Here is a 20,895-nt window from a genome sequence, read left to right as displayed (position 1 = left end):
AGAACAATCTAAGTAACCAAGACCTTTATTCAAAGTGAGAGTACTGATTTGTATTAAAGATAAAAACTACATATATATATTTTTTGAGACTGAGTCTTGCTCTGTCGCCCAGGCTGGAGTGCAGTGGCACGATCTCGGCTCATGGCAACCTCTACCTCTTGGGTTCAAGCAGTTCTCCTGCGTCAGCCTCCCAAGTAGCTGGGATTACAGGTGTGTGCCACCACGCCTGGCAAATTTTTGTATTTTTAGTAGAGGTAGGTTTTCACATGTTGGTCAGGCTGGTCTTCAACTCCTGATCTCGTGATCCACCAGCTTGGCCTCCCAAAGTCCTGGGATTAAAGGCATGAGTCACTTTGCCCGGCCAAAAACCATGTTTTTAAGGGAAATAAAAATGTTCCAAAAGTTAAACACAATTTTCATTAGTTCCATTGTAGCTACATTTTCCTCATAAATTTCATCTCTAGCCTTATATCTATCTCAACACTGTCCTAAATTTTCTTCATAAGCTATCCATTCACTAATGTCTTAATGCTACTTCATCTAGGAGTGTTCAGTCAGCCACAGTTTATCACCCCTAGAAAAATACATATGTCCTTATAATTTGTGAATTTTTATTGTTTCATTTATTATGTTATACTGTTTAAAGTCAGGAATCTTACTTGATGTGTTTATCTCCTGGAGACCGGAACTTTCTAATAGTAAAAACTTGAAAATTACTTGTTAAGGCTAAGTGGAAGTAATTTATAAAATATTATTTTTAAAAGAGTGGATTTTTAATATATGAAATACCAATCTGTTGCTACATATTGTTAATACATTATTTTATTTGGATCATCTGTGTTTCTTTACATTGGTCTACCTTCCTCTTTATTATTATGGTTAGGGGAAGCTTCAGAACCTAATGCTCTGGTGCAACCCAGGCTCTACCACCTACTAGAATGTTACCTTGAACATGTTATTTTGTCTCTTTGTGCCTCAGTTTCCTCATCTTTAATAATTGGAGGTAAATCATAGAGTAGTTTTCTGCAGTTTGAAGAGGTTATGTGACACTCTTGATTTCTAACATGAGTTGGAAACTATTGAGATCCAAAGAAGTTAGGCAGCTAGAGATAAAAATGTTAGGCAGGAGGATGTGACTTTGGTAGAGGCCAAAGTGGGCTTTTCAAATTCGCCCTTGAGAGCCGTGGTCAAGAGCCATATGGCCAGCCACAAGACTTGCCCTGCAGGGCTTACCTCTCCTCACGGCTTGGCACAGACCACTACACATCTAAAGATACTGAAGAGACAGAGTAAGGGTGGTGCCAGACGCCCTCAGCTTTTCCTAGGGAAGGAGAGGGTACAGATGGAAACATAAAATGTGGGGGCTTCTGCCTGATGTGAAGATTACATGAGTTAACACACAGACAACTCTTGGAATAGTGATTTATAATTATTGTTGATGGACCCGTGTTATCCACCAAAGAGGAAAAAAACGCAAAAGACGAAGAGGAGAAACTTAGGTCGGTTAATTTTTCTTTTTAAAGTTCAGTGCATGAATATGGGATTTATTGTCAGCATGAGTCTATAAGGCTTTGTGTTCATTGATTCATTTTTGTCTTATTTTTCATTTTATTTTCTATTTCCACAGTTGATTGAATTTTGTCTGTGACAATCATATTATGGTGAATATCTTTAGTGACATTGTTATTTTAAAATATTTCTGAAATAAATACTTTGAAACTCCCAGATGGTATGAAATTTGGCAGTTGGTGGCATTTCCCAGGCCTACCAGATGGAGTGTGCCAGCGCAAAAGTCAATTGACATTTTTTCCATCAGGCTACTTTTCTAATTTTTAAAGAGTTTTTGAGAAGATAACTTTTATTTATTGAATATACTATCATGGGTGACTTTTGAGTGAGACTAGAGCTGCTAAAAGAAAATCATGTGAAATATTGATAATACCGTGTTTCTCCATAAGCTAATCTATTTCAATTCAGCACCCTCTTCATCAAGATTTCATCTCAAAAGCACAAATGTGAATCGAGTAATTGTTTACTTTAACAAAGATTTACTAATTAAAGGAATATAAGGTCGTAGGCATTGAGAGGGAAACCTTGCCTTTCTAGATGTTGTGATCTACTGGGAAAGCTAAGGCATGAATAAAACCAACCAGAATGCTGTAGAGGCTGACAGGTATTATAATCAGTAAATCAAATAGTGGGGAGCCACGGTGCAGAGGATTATTCTAGCTTTAAAAAATTTTTAAGTTTCATCTTGATTGGATTTGAGAGCCACTTTAAATATTGGTTGTGAATTCATAATATAGAGATTCAGGAGAAAATTAAACAGAAAAGAAATGGCATTTCAGGTATAAATAACATTGGGAAAAGAAAAAAGCTAAGAAAATAGTAATAGCATTATAACTAAAAGACAGTACCTTTTGTGGGTAGCCACTAGCTTCATGCTTTGCTACATCCTTTCTCTACAGAATCTGATATTTAGAGTTTCTGTAATGAATTTAAGGTCACAGAATTATTGAGAACATTATCAGTTGCACAAATAAAATTACTGTATTTTTAACATTAAATTCAGCAAAAGAAATTATATCCTGGTTGTTTTGCTGATATTATTTCAATAACAATTATTCAAATTTACCTAAATCAAGAACTATAATAGTATTTATTCTCAAAATAGAGATTAATCCATATAATACTGGCTATATTTCTTACTTTTATTAAAAGATTTCACAGAATATCCAATAATATCCTAGCTCTCAAAGGCCAAGAGGATGTCTAAATTTCACTGATAACCCTGCAAAAAAAACCACAACTCTTTTTAAGAATGTGTTACTGTCTTAACTGGAATGGTGACTAAAGCTCAATGGAAACAAACCTGAGAGGCAGATAGTCAGAGAAGCCTGGGCTGAAGGCCAAGAAAGGCCCTGCAGGCAGTAGGGAAGGCCTACTCTCCTCAGTAGGAGGGAGCAGTCCTGACACATCATCCATCAGCCTTCCTTCCAGAGTTAGACCTGAGGAAAGGTAAAAACTCATCTGTAGTGCTGGGGTTCAGGGACAGAGCTCCCATTTAAAAAAGAAGCATGTACCACATCAAGCACTCGGGCACATGGAAGTAACAGCACCCACTTGACCGAATGAGCATAAATTGAGAGCAGCAGGAGCTGATTTGTTCCTGAGCCTCACAAACAGGCTGTTTATATTCTGCATATTTGCAGTCAGTCTGGTCCCTGAGTTCTAGGTATGGATTCAACCTAGTGATTGGAATTTTAAGTGGTCGTAAGTTAGTGTAAAGACATATCATGCATATGGAAAACAAAGCTGATTATCACAGAAGTGGGTGCCACAGACAATACCAAAATATTTAAACAAGTCAAGCAATCAGGGATGCATAGATATCAGGTGAGGATCAGATCATCGGCAACAGCAAAAATAAAAACCATTTATTGTGTTATCATCCTGCACCTTTTCTCTGGGGAAGGAAATCTTGTGTGAGCCTGTATGTATGTGTGTACGTTTTGGTATATATTTTGAGGGAGTGTCAAATGGGAAGAAAGTTCATGTGAAGCCATGGGCCCTGTGAAAAAATTCTCAGGATACTTCTGGAGAACACTATCGATGCTTTAGCTTGGCCCCAATTCATTACAATGAAATTTTGTATAAATCATTTCCTCACCTCAGAAGTTTGTTGTAGCAAGATCTGACATCTAAAAACTGCATGCTATGAGAATGAATGCCATAGGACATGAAAGAGCTCACATAATAGACAAGAAGCTCATTATGTGAAATTTTGCCAATCAGCATATTTATCTTTATAAATTTCTGTTTCAGTGCCATCCATAAAGTAACCTTGTAACGTCTTTAGTCAGCTTCATGAGTTTCTCTTCTATGCTGTCCCATAAGTGTAAAGAGAAAATGTCTAATAAAAGCCAAATTACTGAATTTATTTTTCTTATTGTGTTAAAATGTCTGTTAAAATATTCTTGAGGAAATGGTGTTTCATTTTTTCGTGCATCGTACAGAAGATTTTATGTGGCATTGTCTGCTATTGTAATTGGATATAGTTTTATGCCTAAGGCTAGGAATTACTCATAAATCTGTTGTTATATTAAAAAAAAAGCATATTGGATTGTTAGTGAAATGCAATTGTTCTTTTGAAATGTAGGTTGTTTTCCAGTCTCAGTATTATCACAGAGCTTACTCACCCAGCCAACATGAGATTCATGCAGTTCAGAGCCAAAGACTGTTACTCTCTTGCTCTTTCAAAACTGGAAAAGGTAAGACCCCACATTATCAAGTAAATTAGATTTAACCATCTTTATTCAAAAAATAATTATGTAAATATATAACGGGAAATCCCATGAGACAGTAAAAATAAAATGCTATTTTGAATTCATATTTGGGAGATGAAATTCTGGTTTATAATTATTTAAAAATGTGAAATTGATAGATTTGAACAATTTATATCACAGGTAAATATGATGGAGATATTTTGTTCCATTATTATTAAGTATATATTAAAAACGTGATTCGTGAAGGAATTAAATGCAATAGAAATATCTGTACTCACTTATAATGTCAATTATATTGATAATATTATCAGTAGTTTGCTATGTCATGAAATCTGTCTTTACACAGGGCTTTGCAGTTTCCAAAAATCCTTAGGGTCTTAGAAGACTATAGACTTTGTTGAAAGCTGGCTTCCCACATATCACCAACACAACCTGAGGTAAAGCTAAGTTTATCGCTTACCTCGGTAAGGGAGACTGCCTCAATAGAGCTTTGGCAAGGTCTCAGAGGGAGGAAAACCAGGTCAAAGTTTACTGAGATTTGGAATTTAATTTAATGATGATATTTCAAAACAGGGACTTGATTGGGATTGGAAAGAGATCCGGATAATGCTAATAGACACAATGGAATTCCAAAGTAATATTATATTGTCAGAAAGATTTGGTTTCCATTTTCAGTATATAGGTTTAGTGCGGATGTACATGGTTTTTGCGCTCAGCTTTGACTTACTACTAAATAGTAGTTTACTGGCAGAATTAGATGTGAAAGAAAAAAAAAGACCCAGTCTTATACATGTAAAACGTGTTGACCTGGATGTGGTGCTTCATGCCTGTAATCAGAGTGACATGGGAGATTGAGGCAGGAGAATCCCTTGAGCCCAGGAGTTGGAGACCACAGTGAGCTATGATCATGACACTGCACTCCAGCCTTGGTGGCAGAGTGAGATATCGTCTCTAAAATAAATAAATAAGGAAAATGTTAAATCTAGGCTGTTTTCATTTCTTATCACAATATAGGAGGTAGAGAAAATGATGCCTTATATTTTTTAATTATTTATTTTGATTACCAATTATGACCAACCAGATGCTGTCCTAATTCCTGGGGAACATATTGTTGAGTAAGGTTATGTCTGCACCCTCATCTATTGATTTCATCAAAGCTAGTCACACACGGAATGTTTATAGAGCCTTACCCTGCTTTTTGTGGCCACAGGGAAATTGTTGTTGTGCAGTGCTTCCAGATGTGGGAATTGAGTTTGAGACTAAATAGATAATTCTTCCAAGATTATACGGCCACCAGTTCAATTCTGTAAGGGAAACGTAAGGCCATTGACTTTCAGGACAGAAAATTACCACTATGCCACATCACTTCAACAGCATAAAAAAAGATAGCAAGCAGGGCTAAATTGATTCAGACTCAAAAGCAAACCAAATAATAAGAAATCCAGCAGGAATTCCATGCTGGCATGTTGTAGGATCATCTCGTGATGAAGAAGCCAGGCTCTGCTGTCAGATTGGCCCAATTCACCACTACTTTTGAGGAATGAAAACTGGATAAATTATTTCATAGCCTTGGGATTCTTATGTGGAAAATAGTGTTAGAAGCTATTTTAAATAGTAGGGTCATTATAAAGGTTATAGTATATAATCTATGCAAAACTCTTAGCCCTGCATTTGACATATAATTAGTATTCAAATAAATGGTACTAAAAACATAATTACACATTTTATGTTTGTTGATATTGTCACTAATAAACATTTTATTCTGTGTATTAAGTTGTTGACGAGTCAGTTGATGTAGCAAGGTCATAATTGTAGGTTTTTCAGTATTTGTGAGCATTTTTGTTGACATGGTTGTGTGCTTATTGCATTAGAGAAAAAGAAGAAAAATATGAGGTATATATGCCAATTACATACATCTCTTTATCCAAAGAAAAAAATAAAAACATATTTGCAGCAAATAAGAAGGTACAATTTAAAACCAGGTATCTAGGCTAAACTCCCAAAGAGAGAGACACAAGTTGCCTTCTTCCTTGATGTTCACATTTCAAAAAGGTAGCCGGAAGGCCCACAAGAAGGACATTCCTGGAATGCAAAACTGGCTAGAGGTTTATTCAGGTTTTCAGAGATTTGCATCCATCTCAGTAACAGAGAAAGGATTTTCAGTTACAAGTTTTTGACAGCGAAAGGATTTACAATTATAAGTTTTCTAAAGCAAATGCTCCAAGGAAAAGAGAAGGGACTTTTGTCATCAGGGTAATTTTTTTTTTAAGATTGTGTTTGGCTTTACATCTTTTAGATGGTTTTCCCAAGAAGAAAAAAGAAACTCAGTACATCAACATTTTTCCAAATTATTCATGGATAGAAAGGCTGGAGGAAGTGGAATTGAAATCAATAGTTTGAATGTTGAAAGCCGTGGAAAATTCTTTGATACACTTGTTACCATATTATGTTAAAGTTAGGGTCTTAGAAACTTAAAAATTTAAAAACATAGAAACTTTGTAGATTTTTATACTGTTGTGGGTTGAATTATGTACTCTGTCATGCCCCATCCAAAAAAAAAGGTGTGTTGGGTCCTAACCATTAGACATGTGGTCTTCGGAGAGGTAGTCAACTTCAAAGGAGATCATAGGGTGGTTTCTAGTTTGTGGCTCACTGACTTTTTTGTAAAAGGGACCAATTTAGAGACAGAGACAGACACACCTTAAAGGAAGGCAACGTGAAGGGAAACAGAAGATAGTCCCCTATTAGCCAAGGAGGAAGGCCTGGAACAGACCCTTCATTTACAGTCCTCAGAAGGAACCAACCTTGACAACATCTTTATTTCGGACGTCTAGCCTCCACAACTGTAACACAATACATTTGTAATGTTTATGACACCCAGTCAATAGTACTTTGTTATGGCAACTCTGTCAAACTAATAATGTGCCATGAATGATATGGTAACTCTTCAAATCAAGGATTTTTTTAAATCATTAATGTTTACTGATATGACAGCTAACAGTATTTAATTATCTTTCCAATTTGTATTCTGGGTGCAAGGAGATTTTTAGGATTAGAAAACTGATCTTTATTTCCAATATTTAAACAATCAGTAGCATTTTCTATAGTTACTTTTGGCTGAGGCATACATGGATTTTTATTCTTCCAAACATAATTATGAATATTGTTTCCATCTATCTGTAAGTAGATGCCCTTCCACCCTCACAGGTGAGAACCTTCACCTTTAGAAACACAGTTAAGATTTTAAATCACAGCTTAACATGGTGGCTCATGCCTATAATCTCAGCACTTTAAGAGGCTGAAGTCAGTGGATCACTTGAGGTCAGGAATTCAAGACCAGCACGACCAACATGGTGAAACCCCATCTCTACTAATAATACAAAAACTAGCTGGGCGTGGTGGCACACACCTGTAATCCCAGCTACTTAGGAGCCTGAGGCATAAGAATTGCTTGGACCTGGGAGGCAGACATTGTAGTGAGCCGTGATCAAACCATTGCACTCCAGCCTGGGCAACAGAGAGAGATTCTGTCTCAAGGAAAATATAATTAAATAAATAAATAGATAAAATCAGAAATAAACACCAGCTTGGCTGCTTACATACTTTTTTTTTTGCTACTAAGTGGTCTTCAGTCATGTTTAAGAAGTGATATGATTTATAGGGATAGATGTATAATGTTAAACTATATTATTCCCAATTGCTTTACTTCTGTGATGATTAAGTTTTGATGTTTTCCTTGTAGACCTTGCATTCTAATAAATATTAATATATAATTTTCATTGGTATCAGAAATAATACTCTTCACAGATTTTCTGAAAGTACCTATTTAGTGAAGAATATCCACTATAGGGGATGTAGGGGTGAAGATAAAATTTTACCTTTGCCCTTTGAAGGTTTGCTTAAACTCACAGAAGGCAGAGTAAGAGGAGAAATGGCATGCAAATTTATTTGCATGCCTGTGGGAGAATCACCAAGTGATTGCCCCACCATGCAAAGGGGTTCACATGGTTACATAGTTTCTTCCTAGAGGAAAGGGAGATGGGAGGTATGAATGATTTTGGGGGGACACAGTAAATGATCTTCAGGGGAATTCAGTGGACTTAAAGAACATATAATATGGCTTGGGACAAAGTCTGTTGGGCCCACAGAGCAGACAATGGTTTTGACAAAAGCTGCTCAGGTGTGCTGACAGACTTCAGTCTTGCTCCCTATGATGGGAGTTCAGTTAATGAAAACTCAAGGAAGTGACCAGAAGTAATTGTTTTCTTTGGCAGGTCCAGACTTTAGGCTAATAAGGGAACTTCAGAGAACAACTTCATCATGAGCTTTGGGAGAGAAAGGATTGAAAGGAGGTTGTAGGGAGGTGGGGAGTCGGAGAGATCTTGAGAGGCTGCTTCTGTTCAGCATGTCAAGGCACTATATTTTGGGGTATTATTTAACTCCAATAGGGAGAAAAAAATTCTCACCCATTGCAGAGGCCCCTATAACAAAAGACAGTTTAACAAGAGAAAAAAATAACAAATTTATTGAATATAAATTTTATGTGACATATGTCTTCAGAAATAAAGACTCAAAGAAACAGAGAAATCTGTGTATTTATATGGGTAGGAGTGGAAGCTGTATAGAGTTATGATTGGCCAAAGGGGGTATCATGGTAATAAATTAGGGAGGTGACTTAGCAAGGACTGGTTTTTCAAATTCCTCTTGGCATCTCTATGTCTTAAGGCATGAGGACATTGTCCTCCTCTGAGAACAGGGAGAACCCCTCTGGAATCAGGATCTTAGGTCCTACTTGGAGTGTAAGGTCAGCTAAGATTTATGGCCGGCTTCAGGGAAGAACGGGTAAGAGAAGGTTAGAGTGTCCTTTCTGCTGCTGCTGTTTTCTCACCTGTCAAGTTGATATATTTTGGAGTAGCATGTCCTGAATTCCATCATCACGATACTGTCTTTCAATGACAAATGAAAAGAGCTAAAAAGGTGGAAGAATAACTAGTTCATAGGTGAACAATGTTGTGAAGTTCATTGATTACTCCTTGCTATCTTGAGAAACTCCCTTTTCTACTGTTTTCTGTGGCCTCTGTCTTTCCACCCAAGCTTCTTCCTAAGCCATCATTACCTATGTCACTTCAGAAATACACACTCCTTGCAGCCTGTGTAATTTTTGTAGCCTGCTACTTGCTTATGCAAGTTTGAGGAAGTTTGAAGATTTTTATGCTTATGAAAGCTTACAAAGATTAAACGTTTTTCAGACTATAATGCTGATTTCTCTGAAAAAATTGATAAACTTTTTGCACTCTTACCCCCATTCAGTTTTATGCCCAGGCATATACCCAAAGTTTCTTCTGAAACATAGGTTACAAATTCTTCATTTCTTTGCTTTCACAAGCAATGCATTTCTCTGATTTTTATAGAAATACCTTCCAGTTATTGAGACAGAGATTTGTGTTGAACTTTCTTTTATGTTTGTTTTGTTTTTAGAGACAGAATTTCTCTCCTGTTGCCCAGGCTGGACTGCAATGGCATGATCTCAGCTCACTGCAACCTGCGCCTCCTGGGTACAAGGGATTTTTCTGCCTCAGCCTCCCAAGTAGGTGGGACTACAGGCATGCACCACCACACCCAGCTGTTTTTTGTATTTTTAGTAGAGATGGGGTTTCACCATGTTGACCAGGCTGGTCTTGAACTCCTGACCTCAGGTGATCCACTCGCCTCAGCCCCCAAAGTGCTGGGATTACAGACGTGAGCCACTATGCCCAGCCGAACTTTGTTGTTTAAAGTCTTTTTATTTTTTTTCATTCAGATTTGTCTCCTATTCTGTTGAAATCCAGAAGCTGACAGTTTAAAAATCTGGCAGATTGTTAATCCCAGTTTCCTTTTTCCTTTCATCTCTGCTTGAAACTAAGTGCCTTAGCTTCTGTCTTTCAAGTAATGTTCAATTAAATGCAGCAAGGAACAGTAGACATATACCAACAGTAAATTGATGAATGTTTTCATGAGCCAGCACTGGGAGTGGCACATAGCACTTTCATTGGTATGGACTACCTGGAACTTAATCACATAGCCACACTTAACTTGAGAGAGCCTGGGAAATATAGTCTGATTATATGCCTAGGAAGAAGAGGGCAGTGGATTTTTGTGAAGAGTCAGTATTCTCTGTTAAATATAATACATCACACTTAATTTCTTCAAATTTGAACACTCTATCAAAACATTTCCTAAACATCATGCTTTACTTTTTATATTTGCCTTTTATATTTTTAAATTGATATACTATAGTTGTACATATTTTGGGATATTTTAACACAGGCATACAATGTGTAATGATTAAATGAGAGTAACTAGGATATTCTTCACTTTAAACCTTTGTTTTTTCTTTGTGTTGGGAACATTACAATCGGTCTCTTCCAGTTATTTTGAAATACACTATAAATTCTTATTAACTATAATTTCTTTACTGTACTGTTGACTACTAGAATCTATTCCTTGTATCTAACTATATATTTTGTACTCATTAACCAGCTTCTCTTCATTCCCTTTTCCTCTATTTCTTCCCCAGTTTTTGGTAACCACCATTCTACTCTCTATCTCCATGAAATCTACTTTTTAAAAAATCTTCCACGTATGAGTGAACACATGAGATACTTGTCTTTCTGTGCCTGGCTTTTTTGTCTTAACATAATGACCATTATGTTAAGAAAAACCATCCATGTTGCTGCAAATAACACGATTTCATTATTTTTACAGATTCATAATTTTCTGTTGTGCATACATATCACATTTTCTTTAGCCAGTTGTCTATTAATGAACACGTAGGTTAATTCCCCATCTTGGCTGTTCTGAATGATGTTCTTATAAACATGGGAGTGCAGATACCTCTTTGAAATACTAATTTTCTTTTGGATGTATACCCAGCGGTGAGATTGCTGGATCATGTGACAGCTCTGCCAGTTTTTTCAAGAGTGTTCATATTATTGTCCATAATTGCTGTACTACTTTGCATTCTTATAACCAACAGTTATAAGCGTTCTCATTTCTCTGCATCCTTGCTGTCATTTGTTACTTTTTGTCTTTTTGATCTTTTGATAATAGCCATTCTAACTGGAGTTAGATGATGTCTCACTGTGGCCTTCATTTCCGTTTCCCTCATGATTAGTAATGTTGAGTATTTTGTTGTTTTGGGGAGAAATGAACGGGTTACTTTGGGTTCTGCCATCTTGGTGACAGTACTTGTGCCCATTTTCCTTTCCATCTGACCTTTCTTTGATTGTTGTCCACTCTTTTTGCTGATTTTTTTTTCATTATTCTTGTCCTGAATACTCCTATCACCACTGGTTTTCTCACTGTTGCTTTTCATGTTTGAAGGTCAGTGACCCTTATCCCAACAAAGTAGGCATAACAGGTATTGGAAACACAGTAGAAGAGCTGAATAGAGATGGAAAAGGTGAGGAGAAAAGGAAATGGAAAAGAAGAAAACAGTAATAGAAAAAAAGGGAACGTTTTGTCTCATTTTCTTCCAAAGGCTTCTTTTCTCTTGCTTTGATGTACTTACAAAGCCTTTTATTCAGCTGTATATCTGTGCACAATTTGCTTCTAGACTACTTTCTTTAAAATTGCTTTTGAGTGATCCCCATTCCCAAATGGTGATCATAATCACACAATACAATCATATGATAATTACACTCTGATGTAAGAAGCAAAATAATGAAAATGTGAGATGACTAGGTGGTATAATAAAAACAAATACTTGGTCTTTGTCCCTGGTTCCTGGCTGAGACCTTCAAAAGTCCTTTAATTTTCTGTGTGATAGGAGTATGTTTTGTAATTCATACCCTTCAACCATACCACAGATGCTATGTTAACGAAGGGACTTATGGAGGGGGCACCTCTATAAGCTGGGGTGGCCACCAGAAAAAGAAAACTCTGATTAAAAAGTTGAAACTTTTCGCCTTTACCCCCAACTCTAGGGAGGAGAAAGGGACTGGGGGGGGGGGCTGTGTTTCATCACATGACTCATGATTTAATTAATCATACCCGCATAATGAAGCCTCAATAAAAACTCTGAAAAGTGAGGCTTGACTGCTTCCTGGTTGGTGAACATGTTGATGTCCTGGGAGAATGGGGCATCTAACATCATAGTCATGGAAGTTCCTGTGCTTGGGGGACCATTTAAGACTTTCCCCCACACACCCTTTCATCTACTGTTCATTTAGAATAGCATTGTTATCATATGTATAGTGCTTTTGTTGTTCTGTGAGTTATTTTAGCTAATTATTGAATCTGAGGGTTTATGGGAGCCCCAAATGTGTAGCTGGCTGGGCAGGAATACAGTTGGCTTGAGGACACCTAGGACTTATGGCTGGTGTTTAAATTGGGCGCAGTCGTGTGAGACTGAGCCCTTTAACGTGTGGTGTCTTTGCCAACTCCAGGTCATTAGTATCACAGTTGAGCTCAATTGTAGGTCACACACTTCATGCCAGAGAATTGGTGTCCGAATGCAAATAGTCATGTCTATAAGTTATGTGTTACCGTTTTAGTCACTGGTGGAACAAAACGATAAGAATTTCTACCAGTGATTGGAGATACCTTCTGGGAGAAATATGGTAAAAATGTCATTTTTTCAATATATTTTCACTATGGAATAGCAAGAAGGCAAACTTACACGTTCTCAATTTAAACTCAAGTGAATAAATGTTTACTGAGCACATACTATGAGCCAAATGAATGCTAGGCATCACAAAATTAAACCACATAGATTTTATAATTTGATGGGTGACACGTATATGAAAACAAACAAAAGCACATTGTCTTACTAATTTTTTCTGTCCAGACAAATTAAGCTACTTTGTATTCATGATCCAGGTTCCGGAACAGCTGAGTGGGAGTTTGGTACTACCTGCCAACACTGAATTTGATTCATTAAGAAAGATTCTTATCCTGTTTTTAAGAAAATATTTACCTTGTCTCTCTATGCATCCAAAAAGATTTTGAAAAGAATACTAATTAGTTTCTGTTAGTTTAAGTGAGGAAAAACATTGCCCAATCTATTCTAGAAAAGTTTTAAATACAATTTATATGGATAACAATTTTTAATGTGGAAATTTGTCTATTTTTTAAAAAATAAAAAATTTAGTATTTATTTTGCAGTGCAAAGGTGACAAACTAAAACATAAAAAGGCTGTTATGGCTTAACGTTTTTGTTGCAGATTAAATATGCAGTACTGAAAAATGGAAAGGCCTGGCTTCATCTCTGACCTGCAGAGTTAAAAAGAAAAATCTCTCCATTTTCCTTCTTCATCATAGGATACTCTGTTCAGGCAATCTAAATTAATAAAGACTTGCACTTTCATATGGAAACAAGATCAAGTGTACTAGTTAGGTTTTCACATTCACAGTATATAAGAAAATACACGTGGAAGGAAAAGTAAAGGGTTAACTTAAAAAGGATTTATTCACATGAATACGTGCAATAGAGAAAAACAACAGAAAAGCTAAACAAATGAAATGAAGAGGATCCAAACCAATTTTCCCCTGTAGTTTTTAACTTGCACCCTGTGTGCATATACCTAGGGCACAGAGGGCCACCAACATGTTCCATAATACAGTGTAGGTACCCTGCATGACATCAGGTAACTTAAACATGTCTTTAAGATCATGCTTTGAACAAAAACAAAGGAAGCTTAGAAGGCAGTATGTTGAGTGGGAATAAACACTGAAATATATCAATCATTTTTCAACTTCTACAGCGTCTTTATGAGCCAGCTAACATTTATGCAGCCTGCATTTAAAGTTTCTTATAAGAGTTGAGGATTTTATTTTTATTAATATAGATATATAAAGTACTATAGTTTACAGCTAGGCTTTGACATATCTTTTTGGGATCTCTTAGGAATAAGATTGATATCGTATTGTGTGTAACCTGCACAATCTGGAAAGCTGATATACCTCTGCAAAATCTTTGCCTCTGCAGTGTCAGTGTGATGTGCTTTCTGCATATAGACTACTAGCAATTTTATCAAAACTTCTAAAATTTAAATTACATGGTAAAATATCTGTAAAAATTTGTCTATTAATAATATTTATAGGATTGTGATTTTTACACAGTAAGCCCAAAGTCTTCACATTATGTCACTAAGACTGTGCCATGCTTAGGCAGGGAGGACATTCACTTCGAATTCAATGTGATTAGCTCTCCATGGAAGAGTACCACACAGCTGCTGTATCTGTGTCTGTTGTCATGAGAAATGTATAGTGAATTGATAAAACCATTAAAATTGATATATTAAATGCAGAAAAGAAAAGAATTTATGTGACTAAGTCAATAAAATTATTTAAATGTGATAATTTTATAAAGTTAATTATTTTATGAAAATAAATAATTTATAATACAGTGGTTAACTGCTTATTGTTCTTAGGACGTCCAGCAATTGTCTTTTTGTAAACTTATACACACACACACACACACACACACACACTCCTACAGAAAGAGAAAGAGAGATTGCAAAATTCATTTCATTTCTTGATAAATGAAAGAAACAAAAATGCTTGTAAGTCACAAAAAGGAAAGTATCATCTAGGATGACAAAGGTACCTTTTGAGCGTGCTTCCTATTTGATATGTTAAAGTGAGCATCAAAATAGACAAGGACGTTAAACCAATGACTTTTCTTTATTACAGCGAGTGCTCAACTTACGACCACGATTGGTTTCGACAGACCAGTCGTAACACGATTTGGTCATAAGTTGAGTACGCTATATGTACAGTTGAAATGGTGCATGCGGAGATGGTAGTGCTGCTGGAATCTGGTCCGCACTGTCGTACACCCAGCTGGGCAGCGTTTGCGCTGCCAGACGTGGAGCAGTCGTGGCTAGCGATTGTGGTCGTAAAGTCGAATGGTCGTAAGTTGCATACGTTGTAAGTCAATCAATACCTGTATCCCGTCAGTTCAAGCTAAATAGAATGATAGCATTCACACAGAATCTCTCAGGTAACTCCTCTACAGGTTATAGTAAGGAGAAAGATATCTAAAGTAAATTCACTTACAAATAAATGTTCATTTCCCCAATATAATACATCTGGTACTCTGTTGCCTTTAATGTTTTGAAATGTCCTTTTATTTGACGGGCTGTGAAGTCCAGGATTCCTATTTCGGTTCTCTGTGCCTTGAAATGGAAGGCTGATTAAATGCACTGTACTTTCTTTGACTCTGAATTCAGAAATGGGTAGTGCCTTGCAGACTAGCAAAACAGAATCAAATAACGATGGACACACTTATTAATATAGAGGGAGAAGAAATACAGGTATTGATTGACTTACGACCTATGCAACTTACGACCATTGGGCCGTACGACCACAATTGCTAGCAACGACTGCTCCGCGTCTGGCAGCGCAAACGTTGCCGAGCTGGGCGTACGACAGTGCGGACCAGCTTCCGGCAGCACTACCATCTCCGCGTGCATATAGCCTACTCAACTTACGGCCAAATCGTGTTGCGACCGGTCTGTCGGAACCAATCGTGGTCGTAAGTCGAGTACTAGCTGTACAGGCTCAGAAAAGGTTCAGATAATTTGCTATTTTCAGTGCATAGATTTCTCCACAAGATATAGAATTTTTAGTTTCTGTAGTTCTTCCAAATTCCTTTCAATAATATATTAGGAATCTAAAATTATAGTCTCCACGTACTTATTCATATTTGTAATATATTCATTTTCATAATCATACTATCAGATGAATTGAATATGAACATTTTTAAATTACTGTTAACTCTTCTTGAAAAAAGTTTGGTCTCTGGTATCTATTATTTCATTTTTTGTAATTTCTATAACCATATTTTCTTATTTATGTAAAATGTTTAAACTTAATTCTTGTGGCTTCAAACTGTCATCAGATCATAAAACTAAACTTAGGATAGTTTTTCTTTAATAAATAAAACAGATAATAGTATATTTATATATTTCATTCTTTACTTTGAAAATGATTTTGATCTGTGGGACCACATTAGTGAATGAAATTCATCATGTGCTCATGTGATTATAACAGTTCATCATGTGCTCATGTGATCATAACTGAGGTAAGCAGTATTTTAGAAGTATAACATATGGAACAGATTTGGTGTATCAAAACAACAAAATAGTCTAGACTCAGCAACAAATCATTCATCTGCACTCCTGTTAGTTCAAAATCATGATATAATTTACATTGACAGCCCTCCATGTCATAAAACTTACACAGAAAAATTACGCATTCTTTGTTATCGTCTAAGGACTTAGATATTTAAATATTATCTTTAAATTTATAGCCTTCCTAACTTAAAGCTAATCTCTTGAATGATAATTTTAATAATAAAAGTAAGACTTCCTAACTTTAATCTCTTGAATGATGGTTTTTATGCTCAGTAAAAATACTTTTTTTTTTTTTTGGCCTTACTCAAAACGTAGTTTTTACACTGACACTGCAGTTAAAAGGAGTGGAATATCCTCCTTAATTCTTATATGAAGACTATATTCTAACCTTTTCTGTTCCAAAATTTAACCCAATGGGGATTGCCAAATATTTCTGTAGACATTTTGAGTGGTTCTAATTCTCCATCTCGTTTCTTGCATTTTACAATTTGTTTTGGTTTTCAGACTTTCTCTTGTCATGGATATTACTGTTGAATTTGCCTATTTTAGTTATTTTTAGAATTATAGTTGCCTCTTAAGAGTTAAAATTTTTGAACAACAATAAATCATATAGAACTTAGCTTTACTTGTATTTTTAAGTATTATGGATACATATAGTTTATTTTATAGTTTATAAAAACAGAAGAAAGACCACTCTTTTAACTTCTGCAGATTCTCATTTTAAAAAGTAGAAATGTTTTATTCTTTTATTCTGTATTTTTATTTTTAACTGACGAATAATAATTGCATTATTAATTGGGTACAGTGTGACATTTATATATATGTGTGTGTGTATGTGTGTGTGTATGTGTATTGACCTCACACTGAAGATTTTATATCAATTGGAGCCAAATGCTTGGGTGCTATTATGCACCAGTGTTTTTATGATATTTTTTTAGCCACAGTATCCTCTGTTTAAATAAAATCTTGTAAGGAAGTCTAATGTATAAGTTAAATAGAAGAAAAACTGGGTTATTTGTTTTATTGCTTTTGAGTTGTTTGAATCCTTATATATTTTTGATATTAACCCCTTATCAAATGTGTTATTTGCAGATATTTTCTCCTAGTGTATAGGCTGCATGTTCATTCCTTTAATTTTGTTTTGTTTTGTTTCTTGTGTGTGTAGAAGGTTTTTAGTTTGATATAATCCAATTTGTTTGTGTTCTTGCTGCTTGTGCTTTTGGGTTCCTAGACAATAAATTACTGCCCAGAGCAATATTGTGGAATACTTTCTCTATGTTTTCTTTTAATAGTTTGACAATTTGTGGCCTTACATTTAAGTCTTTAAGTTACTACGAGTTGATATTTGTATATAGGAATAGATAAGGATCCAATTTCGTTCTTTTGCTTGCAGATACCCAGTTTTCCCAGCACAGTTTAGTGAAGAGATGGTCTTTTCTCCATGGTATGGCCATGGCACCTTTGTTACAAAAAATTCAATTGACCATAAATTCATGGGTTTATTTCCGAGCTCCTTATGCTGTTCTGTTGGTCAATCTGCGTGTCTGCTTTTTGGCCAGTACCATGTTATTTTGATGACTTTGTAATAGATTTTGAAGTCAGGTAGTGTGATGTCTCCAGCTTTGTTTTTTGGTTGTTGGTGTTTTGTTTTTCTCTCAAGATTGCTTGGCTATTTGAGGTCTTTTCTGAGTCTATACACATTTCAGGACTGTTTTATATAAAGCTGTGAAAAGTGACATTGATATTTCAATCAGGATTGCAGTAAATCTGAAGATCACTTTGAGTAGGATGGACATTTTAACAATATTGTTTCTTCTAGTTTATGACCATAGTATAGCTTTACATTTATTTGTGTCATCTATAATTTCTTTTATCAGTGTTTTATAATTTATAATATAAAGATCTTTTACCTCCTTGATTAAATTTATTACTACATATTTTATTTTGTTTTTTGATGCTATCTTGCATGGGACTGATTTCTTAATTATTTTTTCAGGTACTTTGTTTTTATTATAAAGAATCACTGCTGACTTCTCTGTGTTGGTTTTGTACCCTGCAAATTTACCGATTTTTTTTTAATCAGTTCTAACAGCTTTTTGGTGAAGTATTTAAGGTTTTTATATATTATAAGTTCATGGCATCAGCAAACAGAGACAATTTCACTTCTTCCTTTTCTATTTGGATGTCTTTTGCTTCTTTTTCTTGTCTAATTGCTCTGGCCACAACTTCTAATACTCTGTTGAACAGAAGTTGTTTGAATGGGCATCATTGGCTAGCGTCTGATCTTAGAAGAAAAGCCTTTAACTTTCCACCATTGAGTGTAATGTTAGCTGTGGACTTTTCATACATGGCCTATATTATGTTGAGGTGCATTTCTGCTATGTCTTGTTTATGGAGAGTTTTCCATCATAAAAGGATGTTGCATTTTGTCAAATGTTTTTTAGACATGCCTTTGCAATGTTTGATGTTTAAGTGTGTCCTCGGTGAAAGTATATATATATAGCCCTACAGAACTGGGAAAGTTTTGTTAATTACTATTGTATACTAATAACCCAGTTCAGTGCCTGATTCATAAAAGTAAATTGACAAATATTTGTTGGTTGCATTGCTAAGAATTGTCTCCTAAGCCATGGAATATTTTGTAGTCAATTAGAAATATTCTATTTTTTTAAGTCACATTTAAAATGTATTTAGTTTACTAACTATGTTATTTTCTTATAAAATTACTATTCACTTAAGTTACTTTAGAGCAAGATATGGGTTAGTAGATCCCTAGACTAATTTCTAAATATTTTATTTTCCAAAGTATAAAATAAAAGCCTTTTGATGCAAGTGAGGAATGTAAATTAGTGAAGTAAAAAATTCTGTCCAGTTGCTGCCATGACCTATGATATCTGATTCTCCAAGTTTCAAATAAGTCAGAAATGTAGATTTTTATATTAAATGTTAAATGTTGAAACATTATTAAACTTCAGTAAATTTATACAGTCCAAATGAAACCCTTCTGTAGTTCAGATTTGGAGTAATTACTGCCAGTTTGTATCTTCTAGCCATATGTTGGTTTTTTTTTTTTGAGATACAATGAGGTAGGTAAATTATAGTGTCACAAAAATTTAACTGGATAGTTAGGACTAAGTATTAGTCATCTCTAATTCTCATTTTTCATATGTAAAGTCAACATGATAAAGTGCAGTTCATAAAATTAATCCAAATTATTCATTGTCCAGAACTAACAGAGAAAGTAATTGTGTAATGTATTCTTATCAGGATGTAATCAGATGGTTGAAATCTTACTTTTCCGTATAACTTTAAAGTCAATAGGTTTTGAAAACAGTGTTATAAAAATATTTTTTTTTCCTCTGCGAGGAAATTTAATAACAAAAAGCAGGAAATCGTACATGCAGAGTGATTTGCACAGCAGAAGGGCAGCATCACTGTGTGTGCAAAAGGATCTCACAGGGTGGGTAGCATGATATATTTTTTGAAGAATGAGGAGGACCTCATTAGATTAGATTGTTACCCACAGTGATTTGGAACCCAAATATGAGGAAGAAATTTTCAGGATTAAATAAATAGTCAATCAACTTCTGACTTACTAACATCCATGCTGAGAAGTACTGAAAAGTCATCCCAGAAAGTAGTTTGGTAGCCAGACCTTAGAATGCCCTGAATGCTGAGTCTTTGGAGTTTTTGAGGCAATGAATGGGGAGTCATGGTAAGTTTTTAAATGAGGACTTGAGGGAAGTGACATCATCAGACTTGTACTTTCATCATATTGATGTGAAATTTCTATATTTATCTGAATGGGACATTATGGGGAAATGGGAAAGGGTTAGTAAGTTATTTTAATAAATTAGGCATGACAGATGTAGGTGATGAGGAGGAAGGCAGCAAATCACACTGCCACGTGTTGTACCTATGCAACAATCTTGCATGTTCTTCACATGTACCCCAAAACCTAAAATGCAATAAAATAAATAAATGGAAAAAATAAATAAATAAATTAGGCATGAGATAATAAAGACCTGGTCTAGGACTGTCAGGGTGTTTGTATTGCTTAAAACTAAAGAGAGAATTCTGGGAAATAACTGACCTTAGTGAGATAGATAATACATTTATTTAAGCGTATTAAAATTATAGTACATAAGTAAAATAATTGGTGATACAGAAATGAAGCTCAGGAACAGGATGAAATACACACACACACACTCACAGATATACTCTAAGGTTGTGCACTTAAATATATAAATGTAAAGCCTTAAGAAATATAAGGCTTAGAGAGCCACAAAAAGTAAAAAGTGAGCTTAACTCATAAGGAAGGTGAGTTTAGCTAAGGACTTTATCCTGATGTTCATAAAGGAGAGTCTAGAAAGAAAACAAATCAGAGAAAATGGGCAAGGGGTCCAAGAGTATTCTGGACGCTGAGGTAGAGTGATGTGAGAAGAGAGATCTCTAGAGTTAGAATGTAGTTTGTAAGAAAGTCCAAGTAG

General features: G+C 35.3%; 1 protein-coding gene across 8 annotated transcripts in view; it reads left to right on the top strand.

Moving 5' to 3' along the window:
- KCNT2 (potassium sodium-activated channel subfamily T member 2) overlaps window positions 1–20,895 on the top strand; it is a 412,694-nt gene that overhangs the window by 334,112 nt on the left and 57,687 nt on the right. For all 8 annotated transcript variants that reach the window (XM_032262881.1, XM_032262880.1, XM_032262875.1 and 5 more), the window contains one exon: window positions 4,160–4,271. In XM_032262881.1, the coding sequence (XP_032118772.1) occupies window positions 4,160–4,271 (112 nt within the window). The remainder of the gene's footprint in view (window positions 1–4,159; window positions 4,272–20,895) is intronic.

Source organism: Sapajus apella, unplaced genomic scaffold (assembly GCF_009761245.1).
Source record: "Sapajus apella isolate SASKATOON/1434 unplaced genomic scaffold, GSC_monkey_1.0 scaffold132, whole genome shotgun sequence".
Classification (NCBI taxonomy): domain Eukaryota; kingdom Metazoa; phylum Chordata; class Mammalia; order Primates; family Cebidae; genus Sapajus; species Sapajus apella.
The sequence above is the reverse complement of the archived record's forward strand: the minus strand, read 5'-3'. Positions and strand labels throughout refer to the sequence as shown.